General features: G+C 42.7%; 1 protein-coding gene across 4 annotated transcripts in view; it reads right to left on the reverse strand.

Annotated features, from left to right (window-relative positions):
• The window catches only part of LOC138629565 (ryanodine receptor 1-like), a 46,385-nt gene that overhangs the window by 22,904 nt on the left and 11,009 nt on the right, over positions 1-12,472 (reverse strand). For all 4 annotated transcript variants that reach the window (XM_069713355.1, XM_069713353.1, XM_069713354.1 and 1 more), the window contains exons 22-65: positions 12,358-12,462; positions 12,156-12,259; positions 11,989-12,072; positions 11,712-11,871; positions 11,417-11,564; positions 11,058-11,263; positions 10,797-10,971; positions 10,499-10,707; positions 10,035-10,393; positions 9,789-9,918; positions 9,379-9,539; positions 9,120-9,282; positions 8,946-9,032; positions 8,612-8,838; positions 8,092-8,530; positions 7,440-8,015; positions 7,156-7,356; positions 6,614-6,725; positions 6,366-6,509; positions 5,782-6,055; positions 5,574-5,688; positions 5,302-5,434; positions 5,111-5,205; positions 4,898-5,033; positions 4,608-4,794; positions 4,399-4,510; positions 4,197-4,317; positions 3,868-4,037; positions 3,547-3,767; positions 3,369-3,459; positions 3,132-3,272; positions 2,878-3,041; positions 2,705-2,783; positions 2,459-2,548; positions 2,230-2,370; positions 2,064-2,141; positions 1,910-1,985; positions 1,694-1,817; positions 1,062-1,177; positions 870-937; positions 645-766; positions 467-516; positions 251-311; positions 33-159 (exon numbers count right to left, since the gene is read on the reverse strand). In XM_069713355.1, coding sequence (XP_069569456.1) covers positions 33-159; positions 251-311; positions 467-516; positions 645-766; positions 870-937; positions 1,062-1,177; positions 1,694-1,817; positions 1,910-1,985; positions 2,064-2,141; positions 2,230-2,370; positions 2,459-2,548; positions 2,705-2,783; positions 2,878-3,041; positions 3,132-3,272; positions 3,369-3,459; positions 3,547-3,767; positions 3,868-4,037; positions 4,197-4,317; positions 4,399-4,510; positions 4,608-4,794; positions 4,898-5,033; positions 5,111-5,205; positions 5,302-5,434; positions 5,574-5,688; positions 5,782-6,055; positions 6,366-6,509; positions 6,614-6,725; positions 7,156-7,356; positions 7,440-8,015; positions 8,092-8,530; positions 8,612-8,838; positions 8,946-9,032; positions 9,120-9,282; positions 9,379-9,539; positions 9,789-9,918; positions 10,035-10,393; positions 10,499-10,707; positions 10,797-10,971; positions 11,058-11,263; positions 11,417-11,564; positions 11,712-11,871; positions 11,989-12,072; positions 12,156-12,259; positions 12,358-12,462 — 6,882 coding nt within the window. The remainder of the gene's footprint in view (positions 1-32; positions 160-250; positions 312-466; positions 517-644; positions 767-869; positions 938-1,061; positions 1,178-1,693; positions 1,818-1,909; positions 1,986-2,063; positions 2,142-2,229; positions 2,371-2,458; positions 2,549-2,704; positions 2,784-2,877; positions 3,042-3,131; positions 3,273-3,368; positions 3,460-3,546; positions 3,768-3,867; positions 4,038-4,196; positions 4,318-4,398; positions 4,511-4,607; positions 4,795-4,897; positions 5,034-5,110; positions 5,206-5,301; positions 5,435-5,573; positions 5,689-5,781; positions 6,056-6,365; positions 6,510-6,613; positions 6,726-7,155; positions 7,357-7,439; positions 8,016-8,091; positions 8,531-8,611; positions 8,839-8,945; positions 9,033-9,119; positions 9,283-9,378; positions 9,540-9,788; positions 9,919-10,034; positions 10,394-10,498; positions 10,708-10,796; positions 10,972-11,057; positions 11,264-11,416; positions 11,565-11,711; positions 11,872-11,988; positions 12,073-12,155; positions 12,260-12,357; positions 12,463-12,472) is intronic.

The following is a 12,472-nucleotide window of genomic DNA, read 5'->3' on the forward strand; positions in this document are numbered from 1 at the left end:
TTATGCAAAAGGCCATTTCAAATATTATGTACCTGATTGCCTTTGGATACTTTGCCCAGTTTGAGATTCTCAACCATCTTCTCGATGTCATCCGCAGCGCTCTCAAAGAAGGACCGTAGCCCTGCTTTCACAATCTCAGGTCCTGACTTCATGACTGTCCTAAAAAGGCAAATAAGAAAGGTTATAATTAAAAAGAAAAACATCCTCAAAGTGTTAAGCATCTTGTGAGAAAATCGTAAAAATTCTAAACCTTGCATCCAGTGATCGTGCCAGAATGTGAAGACAGTTAACAATTGCTGGAGCATCCGTTCCTGCACATACAAACACATAATAAGCATATAATCTAGATATATATGAAAAAAAAAAAAACTACAATTGCTTGACTTAAACAAATTACAGCACAACACAATACAGGAACAGAAACATTTAAAGAGACAGGAAGAAGACTGCCAAAGTGACATCTTACCAAAGAGAGAAACTCTGTGCCTCACCAAGGCAGACATTTTACAGAAGATACTAATATGAGAAGCAAAGAAAAAGGAAGGAAATGAAGATGCAAGAAAAAAAGAAACATTGATAAAAGGGGGGAACATGATAAATTAAAAGAATACACAACAAAACATCAAAACAAAGAGAGAGATCACCTTGCAATCATCTCCTTCTCTTTATTGGAAGAATGCCCGCCACTGCCCAGAACTTTCGCAGGTGTTGATAAGAAGTAGAGGCAGTGATTTTTGAAGTACTGATTGATTAGAGGCATCAAGATCTAAGAGAGAGACAGATTCAGAGGGTTTGTACTCTTAGTACAGCATTGAGGACTATCTGGGTTTTCAAAACTGTTATAGTGTAGCTTTATATAATAGTCTCACCTTGGCAAAGAATTTGATTTCCTGCTCATGAGGAGACTTTTCCACTCGTCCGCTGCTTACCACAGCCTCTGTAACACACAGAATATGATAGCATCTCAGTCACACTGGCAACAAAGATATACTTTATGTTACACAAACATAATTCTGTCAGATGTTACAGTATCTGTTTTTTTTATCGTTGCCCCACGGTACCGAGATGAGCGATGAACTCCTGGGCAATTTCCATCCATTTCAACAGCTTCTGCAGGAAACCATAGGCAAACCTCTTCTCAATGGATGATATGTCCGACTCCATGTCTTTCAGCCCCCTAAAGACAAACACAGTATACATTTTTACATTTTGTACTTAATTCTAATGGAAGATTTCCCTCATGAGTATATGTGGCCCACCATGAAACATAATTTCAGGCAGAAACTATGATGCCAGTTTCATACTGTTTCCCTCAGAATCACAGAATCTATGATCATAAACAGATAAATTAAGTATTACCCATAACTACAAAACCTTTTTATGTTTCTGTTTATCTTTGTATTTTTGTATATAAAGCCCTTTATAAACTGTGTAATTTATTTTTCAAGTACAGACTGCAAACCGCCAATCAACCAATGTGTTCCATCGTCTTCTTTTGACTGCTTTCAGCTTGACCAGTATAGATAACCTGTTCTAATCATCTTTGTGTCACTTCAATAGGCAGGCGATCTGACCATATCAGCTGGGGCCACACAATTACTACAATAAACAGAGTAAGTGACAATAAATTAAATGCATGAAACAAATATAATAACCTGCTAAATGTTCTATAAACGGTAAGTTACATTACTACCTTGTGACAGCATATCCATTAAGCTGCAGGAACTTGAGCAGCTCGTAAGCCTTCTCTCTGTCTCGTGCCTTTTCTTTTGCTGTCAGAGTATCATAGGGAACCAGCAGGGGATGCGTTCCACCTCCTACACAAACAGAAGCACAACCACAACTGTTGAAGAAACTGCTGAGAAAAGCCAAATCTCTATATTCCCTCCACTAAAGACAAACATCTCACCTTTGGATTGCAGCTCTAACTTTTTCTTCCGTCCCCAGGTGTTGTGGTAATTCTCTGCCAGTTGCTCTGCCATTGACTATAAACCGATAAGAGCTATGAATATCTATATGATGCTAAGATTACAGCCTAGATGACCAAACACTTACTGCCATACCTGCAGATCTCTTGAAAGACCCATATGTGAGATGTCAATGGGCTGTGGACTGTAGCCATGACTTGGGTCATAGGTTGCCTGAAACAGAAAGATTATTATTGTAGTGTAAAATAAGTAGCACTGCTGTGATATTAAGTATTAGTACTGTCATCCAGCTGCTGTATACCTGAGCAGTCTGTGAGATTTTTCGTGACACTGCCTTCTTCTTTTCTGACTCTTCTTCCTCTCTAGCTTTGTCCATGGTCCACTCCCATGCCAGCATTGCTTTGACTGACTCTTTGATTGGCCAACGGTAGATCTCTTTGTCCTAGAAGAAAAGTCAGTGTGATCAGAAGGAGAGACAGATGATGTAAAAATACAGCATGACTCAATGCACAGCGTGTCTGTGAGCCTACCTTCTCGGAGAAGGTTTTGTATGGTCTGAGCATGGGATGGGTTTTTGCGTTTTCATCCAGCACCTCACCGTATGACCAGTTGTTCTGAATCTGAAACAAACAGGCAAATGCAATGTACAATATGTATTACAGCTGTCATTCATGCTTACAAATATTTGTGTGTCCTTTTGATTGCAGTGAGTCTGCATCTCTTTGGAATAATACAAACGATCCGTAGGTCTATTCTGAGTGAGGATTCTGACTGACCTTTTCAAAGGCCCATTTGTCATGGGTGTATTCAGCATATTTGTTGATGAAGGGATCCAGTCTCTCGGGGATGATGGTGCTATTGTTAGAGAAATATTCAGTGTACATTTAGCTTTAATTGTTGAACATAGAGAAACATTTCTTGAAAGGCAGTATAAAAGAAATCCTCTCACTTTGTGGTCTCCACTGGTTTAGGATCAAAGTTTCCCTCTGCGTCTACTGATGCCTTTTTCTCTGTTTTGGAGGAGTAGCTTGCATCTACATAGTCGGGAGGAATGGCTCCAGCAATGGAACAGATGCATGGCATTGAAATTTTGAAAATTTCAGCATCAAATTTCTGTAATCACAAAGACAAAGCATTACAAAATGCCCAAACACAATCTAGAGTAATAAATGAAAAATAATATATCCTATAAGGGTTTGCCACCTTGTGTGCGAGGGATTCAAAGATCCCCCAGAACAATTTGCGGGTGAGATGCAGCTCCTCCTCTGATGCAACTCCAAAGTTGGCCCAACCATTAGGGAGGCAATAATATTTCCAACAACGCTCATAGTGATTGGTCAAAAGCTGCAGGTTGCAAGATAATAAGTAAAAGGAAAAGTTGAATACCAGAAGAAAATCGATGGCAGAGGGAGATTTTGCTTTGTTATGAAAACCTTATACCTTCAGAGGCATTTTGGCGTACTCATTGAGAATGGGCACATCAAACACCAGCCGTCTAAGCAGGTGCTGAAGCATGGAAGGACGGAGATGCCTGAAGGAAAAATAAACATAGTTAGCTTCAACTATGAACCTGGCAATGTTGAAGGACACGAAAGGCGTACTGTGATGGTAAACTCACTTGCACAAAGCCATGAGGCATTCTTCAATAATGTCTCTTTGGGCCTTTGTGAAGGCTCGTCCACGAGACAGCCGGTAGATTGTGTGCAACATGGAGTCAATCATTATGGCTCGGTGGTCACTGCCAGCGAAGAGCGGGGCACACTTGGTGATGAGCGGCAACACAGCGGAACACAGGTAGCGGTTCAAAGCGAGAGCCATCTCCGTGGTGCTAAAAGCAACCTTTTGGCAAGAAATTCTAGCATTTAATTAAGTCGGAAAATATGCTTTGCACTTCTCCCCGAGGACCATATACAAACTGTGTACACTGATTAAGGCTCACCGTGTCCAGGGAGGCAGCAGCCCTCATGTCAGGCAAAAAGCCCACCTCCAGCACATGGAGCAGGAAATCCTGGTTGTCAATACCATAAACTCTGTCCAGGAACAGCACCATGGGAGCCTTGTGGTCTGGCACAAAACTAGCTGACATCTTTGGTTCTATGATGCTGTTGTCTGAGCGCAACATAACGAACACAATGTCAGAAGCGATCTATCAGCATAAAGTTGTGCAGACAATGTGTGGCAAAAATATGTGAACCAGGAAAACAACACCCGGACTCTGTCGATTCAATGAGTAAACCCTGATTAAAGTTTAATTTAATTTGTGTTTACCTTTTCCAAAAGAAGGGATCTGAACAGGAAGACTGATGACTCCCACTAAATCTTCAATAGGAACCAGAGATCTCAGAATGGCCCTGATTCTCAGAGCCTCACCCTTACCAGCTTGGATCAACTGAAGAGACAAAAGCTCTGTTTTACTATAAAAACCAAACCTGTTCGATAAGTCCAGCATGGTAGCTACTAAACAGCTTACGTGCATCTCTGGAGCACAGCGTCCCAGCAAGTCAATAAGAGCAGAGTAGAAGGACATGATGGCGTTTCCCAGGTGCACCCTGTTCTCTTCCTGCTGTTCCTCTCCTCCAAACCTACCAGAAAAATAGAGGGGGCTCTAAATATTTCTGATACAGCAACACTGGAGCAGACAATGCACATGACCTTTGAACCAAAGCCAACAGCTCTTACATGGGAAAACGCCTGTCTTTCTTAACACTAGGCCCATCCCTTGCAGGGTCCTCTGATATTTTGATGGCCTCCTCTATTGCAGCCAGCAGACCATTACCACCCTCCCCTCTCAGGGCTGGACCAAAGCACTCAGGTCTACGAATGAGGAGTCGCACCACCACATTGGCATTCTCTTCTACGCTTTCACCTAAAGGAGAGACAGAAAAAAGTGTATTAATAGGAGAGAAAACCGAAGCAGTGTGGGCCTTAGAGTGATATATTGCAGTGTGTAGCAAATTAAAAAATCAGACCATTGACAAATACAGCAAAACGAAGAAAGTCGAGGTATTTCTCTCCACCACAAGGATTCCAGCCGATGTCAGGGTAGCCTTTAGCCAGTAGCATCGGACAGCTCTGAAGTCCACATCCAGCTGAATACTTCACCACCTGAAAAGAGATCAGTGTACTCAAAGGATGAATAAATGTCTACGATTTTTGTTTTGTGCATATTCATTATATTTCACCATTTCTAGATCCTGTTCTTGGAGAGCCAATGCCAGCTCGTTATTGTCGATACAAGAGGCTGCAGCCACATCCAAGGGGGTGGAACCACGCATTCCTAAAGAATCACACACAATGTCCCGCTTTATTACAGCTCACATATCAACAATATAATCAACAGGAATAATGCTGGAATTTAACAAAAGACAATCACCGAGGCCAATGCCACTGTTCTGAAGAAGGTAGCTGAGGTGGTCGAACATGGAGCGCTGATTTTGACGACTGATGCGACAGAAATAGCAGAGAAAACGGCAACAGTTTGTCACCACTCGGGGGAACCTGATCTCCTGTTGGAAGACAGTATGTTACAAATTAAAAGTTTAGATTTGTCTACATATGTCTCTTCCTTGGTGGGGATATAAAACAAGGACTATCTGTGAAGTGAGAATATTTAGATTGCAGTTGAAGCGCTTAAAAAAAATATACCTTTGAGTCTCCACCGCCCAGGACATTAACCATGACCTCCATGACAGTTTCATGCATGCCCAGCGCTCGCATCAAGTTGGGGTGCTGATAGAAAACTTTGTTACTCATGATGTTCCTGGGGAAGACAAAAAAGAAGTTGAGGCTCTGCCCCATGCAATAAGTATTCACTTCAAGGAAATGTATTCAGAATCTCAAATCTTATATTAACCCGATGCTTTGAATCATGAGCCTCTCCTCTTCTGGGCCCATCTGGACGATAAGCAGTGAGCGGATCTGCCCCAGGCACTCCAGGAGGTCCATGGTGTCCTGAATGGACACTGCGTTGATGGTGTAGGCCTTAGGAAGGGCACGCATGAGCTCACCCAGCCCATCATACTGCCTGTGAAGGAGGCTGAACATCATACGCACTAACTCAGGGTTCTGTATGAATGACTCCTGGGCCCAATGAATCATCGTGTGGGAAATTAGCTCCTGCAATGTGCCTGGTAAACAGAGCACAAAGGGTTAAGAGAGAATACAAAGAAAACGGTATTAAAGTGATTCGTTAGATTTTAGTTAAAGTGGTAAAACTCAATAATCTACTCTAAAATTACTGGAAAGAAAGTTGTTCAGGGTTTATTTTTCCTTGAATTTAACACAGATCACTGTAATGTCAAAGGACAGACTATATATGTTTTTGCAATAATTGTTTTTTTTCCCATATGACCAACAAGTAACATTTGTATACCGTATAGTTTAACTTTACAATAAATATTCAAATTGTTTGTCACTTGCAAAAGACAAAAGGCTCACTTGGTTTCTTATCTTCCTGTGGTTCAACCTCCACCTCCACCTTCTTCTCCCGGAACTTTTTCACCTTTTCCAGCACACGACGAAGACGTCCACGGAGAGAATTATCCACTTCTTCCTCTTGCTCTTCTTCTTCAATATGAACACCTGAGAGTGAAGTTTAAATAAGGTATTTGGGTTTATATTTAGACTTGCCATGTGCAGCGTTAAATTTAAATGCTGATGTCAGTAGACTGTAGATTAAAACTCACCACAGTGTGCCATGATAGCATTATGAAAAGCCAGCAGAGCTTCGCGGACGTCATCAGGGATGGGGGACTCATCATCCTCAGTAATATTCTTGAAGTTCATGAGCATGTTGACCTACACAACAGTGAGAGGAGGTACGGGGCAAATATGCTTATTTCAATTTTATTTTCAAATGCTAAAAATTATTACTCTTAGTTTTTGCAAACTCATTGCAAACAGATAGATAATGAGACAGACTGATATTTGTTCTTTAAGGAGTATATACTGTCCCTAACAACGATTGGTTGATGATAGTGGACAATGGCATGATAATAAATGTTTCTCAGGAATGCTCTTTTTTCCATTAGCGGCTCACCCTGTTTTAAACCGAGTGCACTGAAATTAGTTTTTGATCTGAAAGAAATATAACAGAGAAAGTAGTATGAAATTCCGAGCAGATTTTTGCAGCTTTTTGACACCATGTTTGTGTATTTCAGAATGGAGGGTTTGATTAACAATCAACAGATGTACTCTATTCTCTCTGCATGCGTTTGTCGAAGTGTACCTGCTCCTGTGGTGGGGAGCGAAATTCACGGGTCTTCCGGGCAGTCTCAGCAGCACTCATGGTGAAGGCCAGCATAAGTTCATTGTAGCGCTGCCTCTGGTTGGTCTGTATCTGATTGACAAACTGGTCTGAAAAGGCAGTGATGGCCTCCACTCTGTGACGCAGCTCACAGTCGCAGAAATACTGCAGTAGGGTACACATCTAAAGGACGAAAGCAAAGTGACTCAATAATAATACAAATTAGATCCTGAGCGTATTATTGGCGTTTTTCTAAAAAGTCATACCTGCAATTTCACAGACTCTGGTAGCTTCATCTGGAAAAGTCCTTGCTCTAGATGTTCTTCTTTAGCCTCCCCAGCTGAGTCTGCAGGTTTTACCTCTTTTTCTGTTTCCTCAGCTCCTTTCTCGCCATTTACGTGGTCTGTCTCCACTACTGTTTCCTCATGTGGCATGACTGATTCGGTCTCCTCTAACTCTTCCTCTTCCTCCATTTCCTCTTCCTCCTCCTCGTAACCCAACCCATCATCTTCAAATTCCTCTTCTTCCCCTACAGCTTTCTGCGCCTCTTTTTGGCCGGCTGCTACTTTTGCAGATGCTTTTTGGTCTTTCTCCTCCTTCGTCTTGGCATTCTCCTCAGCAGGCTCCTCTGCTTTCTTGCCACTAAAGACTGTGGGCTCAATCATCTTCAGAATGTGCGTGACATCTTCATCATCGAACACACCCATTATGAGAAGGGTACTGATGAGCTTAAGGATTGGAACAAAATGAAACTCAACACTGCCACCCACAGGATCTCTCATGGCTTGCCCGCCATCTTGAACCGCCTCAGTCAGCATATTCAGAGCCTTTGTCTTCAGCACCTGGAAATACAAGCAAATATATGATTACTGATAAACTCAAGAGTTCCCCTAAAGGGATAAAAGTGTCCGATCTCACCTGTAAGGGAACGACTGGACTCAGTGTGTAAATGTCTGGATCTGTTCCCACAAATCCAATGGAGGAGAAATGGAGTTTGGGACGCAGACATGTCGTGAGGCCGACCCCAGGTAAAGCATGAGATTTGTCAGTATACAGAGTGATACTGCGTGTTTGGTCTGTCATTGGAACTATAAATTCCTTGTTGGTTCCCAGACGATTCCTTTTAGCAGACTCCAGGTGCATGCTGATGAGCAGGTCATAGAAGCCGCTCCTCATTGGTCCAGGTAGGTAGGTGTTCTCGATGGCGTAGAAGAGCTGGGATTCATCCACATGGCTGCACAGAGCGTGTGCCACACGGTTGTTTCCCAGAGCGCACACAGAGCCATACAGCTTCAGGGTATGGTAGTGGAACTTCAGTAAGTCCATTCGTTCAGACAGTTCCAGGATGTCGATACACCTGGGTGAAGCAAAGGGGTTAGTTTAGTCTAAAAGAGCAAGAAATCGGCAAGAGATCAATGCAGAGTGCATCAGCTCTGACCTGTTCTCCTCTGGGATGTGAAGGGCCATCATGGTGAGTGGCTCCTGACACTGCACCATCCAGCCCAGTCTCTCACTAACACGGCCTGTCTCCGGAGCCAGGAAGTGATTGGGCATTCGGCTCCAGATGACTGGGGTTAACATCTGGACATCCAGTCTAGGAGGACACTGTGGGACAGGATTTTTGCGCTCACTCCGGAACATGGCAGTTGAGATCGGCATGATGTTCTGGGAGGACAAGAAAACGAGGACAAATAATGCATGATACAAGGCGGTTTGAGAGCTGGATTTTGAGGGTTGGTGCAGACTGAAACGAGTGATTCTTGCTGGCCCACCTTGAGCTTGCCAAGTTCAAACTGAATCATATTTTGATTGGAAGGCAGAACAAAGACAGCTGGGAACAGTTTTGTATTTGGCTCCACCTGAAAGAAGATAATATAACGTGGTTGCAGCAAATAACCAGGACTTCATAAGGAATAGTCTAAATGCCAGATTAAAACTCATCTAACCTGGTAAAATGTGTTTATCTCTTTTCCATTGGCAGTGAAAGTCATTAGTCCAGTGTCCAAATCAATAAGACAGCCAATGACAAAATCCTCCTGACTGACTCGGGTTTGCTGGGAGCTGCCAAACTCTCCTCCCGACACCATGTAGCAGTTACTGCGTTTTATACTGAACAAGACAGAAGAACCAAGAAATAAATTTTTCTTGCGTTATTCATTGTTGAATGAAGGCACACTTTACTTTTGTATTCTCACTACAACATACCTGTCATGAATGTTCCCTTTATCATCTCCTACGGTGACTGTTACATTTCTCACTTTGCTGATGTCAAAATGAGGGTCATACTGGTGATAGTCGGGTGTAATCCAGCCCACCCACACGCCACCCGGCTCCTGTCCCGCAAACACTCGCACAGAGTAATAATACTGGTAGAGGAAGGAGGTGGGTGGGAAACAAACATTAGTTCAGTCTCAGATTAAAACAATTCAACCCAAAATGTTAAAATAAACAAGTTCAATATTACAAACGCAATTTTAACGGCAAAATTATTTACATTGACAGTTAATTTTTGGATCTTAACAGTTTAAATGAAACTGAGCAAATCAGGCATGATTTTTTTAGGGTTACGAAGATGAAAAATAGCCATATAATTAATTAATCATTTATAGTCATACTGTGGTGGTGTTGAGGATGATGTCGACGTCATCCCTGTCATCTGGTACTACATCTTCCACTAAGCGGGGCATGGTGGGAACAACGGGGGGTGGCGATATTAAAGCAGCCTTCTTAGCCTTGAAAAGGAAGCTGCAAATAACAACAGCAATTACTCACTATGTATAAGACAGTTAATAGAGTATTGCAGTTGTAGCCTCCTCAAACCCCATACATCCCTTCTCAAGTCACGCTACATGATTTCATACCCTTTCTTCTTGCTTTTCTCAGTCGAGGCATCCTTCTCATTCTCTCCATTTTTTAAGGCAGGGCTCTCTTTAGGAACCGAGGGTTCTTTCTTCTCCTCCTCCTGCTCTTTGCGAGTGGCTGACTTCTTGAGGATCTCAAAGTCAGAGTCTGGGTCTACCTCTATCACCTCATCCTCAGGGATGGTCAGAGTTCGAGTGAGAAGAGTGGTCCCCGCCGGGACTTTGAAGGTCTCGTGAAACTCAACCGGCATGCTGAGTCTGAAGAACAGCAGATTTGTGTTGGCGTTCTGAGATCCAAACGTCTTGTGGGTCACTTTGAGACAGGGGGCGCTCTCTACGGTCCCATCAACACGTGACACCTGTGATCGTGAATGAAAAGATGCTAGGTGGTGATCTAGAAAATACCTGTTCATAATGGAAACAAAGACATTTTTTTGCAAAACACTGACAGTAATGTAAAATACCTCAATGTGAGGATGATCAGTAGGCACAATGATGTACTGGGGAAGGCTCTTGCTGAACCACATGGTGATGTCTCTTTTCATGTTGATAGCAAATGGTTCAAATCCCTCCTGCAGGCCACAGATGGTGAAGTAACGAAGACTACTGACGTTCTGACCCAGGTTGATCCTTCCGACCTGGGACAGGCCCAGACTGCACACAGGAATGAAGCCTGAGGATGTTCAATACAGGCATGAATATGAATGAGCATCATAAACACAAATCCACATGTACTAATATCCAGTCTCTATAGTTACTTACCCTCTCCTATCTCGATATCCTTAAAGGCCATCTCTGAGCCTGAGTCACTGATCAGCATTTCTCCATTGAGTGTAAACATGATGTTCATCTCCATGAGGTCAATCATACAACCCACCACATCACCAGACAGCCACTGACGGCCAAATGGCTCATTTCCTACATGCCAGCGTTGGGCCTAAAAAATAAGTTAATTTAAGTAAGTCAAGTATTACAGACGCTTAGGAATCCTTCACAAGCACTTATTCTAAGTTTGTTTCCTACCTTGAAGCCATTGAAGACATAGGCCAACTCATCTGCACCAAGTTCAGTGTCTGCACGAACGCAGGGCCTGGCCCATCCCACTCTCATCTCTCCGACTGTCACAGCCTCAAACTCAAAGTACCACTTCCCCTGTGTGACGCCGTAAGATTTCTCTGCTCTGAACACTCTGATTTTATCTCCTCGAGAGCTGCCTGGCCCATCCCCACCTACATTAATACAAACACAGTATTAAACACTTGAACACTTGAAAAGCTTGAAGATTAGAAATATAAGAAACAACAGTTGCTTTAATAATGAATCTTGTAGGATGACATAAAGATAATAAATGTTCCTCCTTCTGGATAGGAATGAGAACTTACTGCTCTCCTGGTCAGGTGGCTCTATGTTGTAACCATATCCGATGAGCGTTCGAACAGCTGCACAAACTGTGTCTCTGTTGGTCTTTTTAGTCTTTTCATCCAGTAGGTTGTAGGGAACCAAACGAGGGTTGCGCTTGTTCATGATATCCTGAACAAGAAATGAATATCTAATGTGAAAATGTATCAATATAGCATTAAAAAAACATTTATACATCATGTACCCATCAAAATATTTACACATATTTATTCTCATTATTATAATGACAGGGACCTCCCCATAAAAAGAATGGTGTACCTGTACAATACTGTATGTCCAGCCCTGGCGAACCCGGTCTCTGGCCCACACGTTGTGTCCGTTTTCTGCCAGTCTCTCCACTAAAGTGTTTTGATTAGGTGTTAGCTTGACATGGTTGAGGTCCAGAGGGGCTGGCTTGTAGCCGCTGCTCTGCATGTACCTAACAAACAATGCTTGTGATCAGAATGGGTGCAGTAGAGCCTTTACGAGGTCATTACAGTATAAAAGAGACAGTCCCACATAATTGATTAAAATAAATGAATGTTTTACAGCTCACGTTTTGGGGAGCTTGGTCTTTTTCAGATTCTCCTCTGCTTTTTCATCTCCCATCCCTACATGACAGCCTAGTGCCAGGAGAGTCCTTTGAAAGGAATCACACATGGCATTAGAAACACTCAGAGACAAAAGCCCAGTTCTGTTTATCAAGTAAAGACTCTGACGTACTTCAGTGTCTCTCCCGACATTGCTAAATTGTAGTTCTTCTCTGGTTCAGGCAGACTCTGGAAATCTACCAGGCAGGGATGCAGCTTCTTGTTGTCATCACGAAACTTTTCAAAAGTAAAGTGCAAAGATTATTTTAAAGGTAACTGTTAGTGTGCACTAAAATGCTTTCTGTAGGAAGATAACCAACACGGAAGACACTCACTGCTCCGTATGTCCAGCCTTGTTCAATGCGAGTAACAGCCCATAACTCGTGGCTGTTCTCTGCAAGCTTCTCTCGAATGCGCTCCAAATGAGGAGGAAGCACAATCTGAAAGAAT

This window comes from Brachyistius frenatus, unplaced genomic scaffold, assembly GCF_029030835.1.
Source record: "Brachyistius frenatus isolate BFR_SWC_R1_liver_20210118 unplaced genomic scaffold, ASM2903083v1 Contig_117, whole genome shotgun sequence".
Lineage (NCBI taxonomy): Eukaryota > Metazoa > Chordata > Actinopteri > Embiotocidae > Brachyistius > Brachyistius frenatus.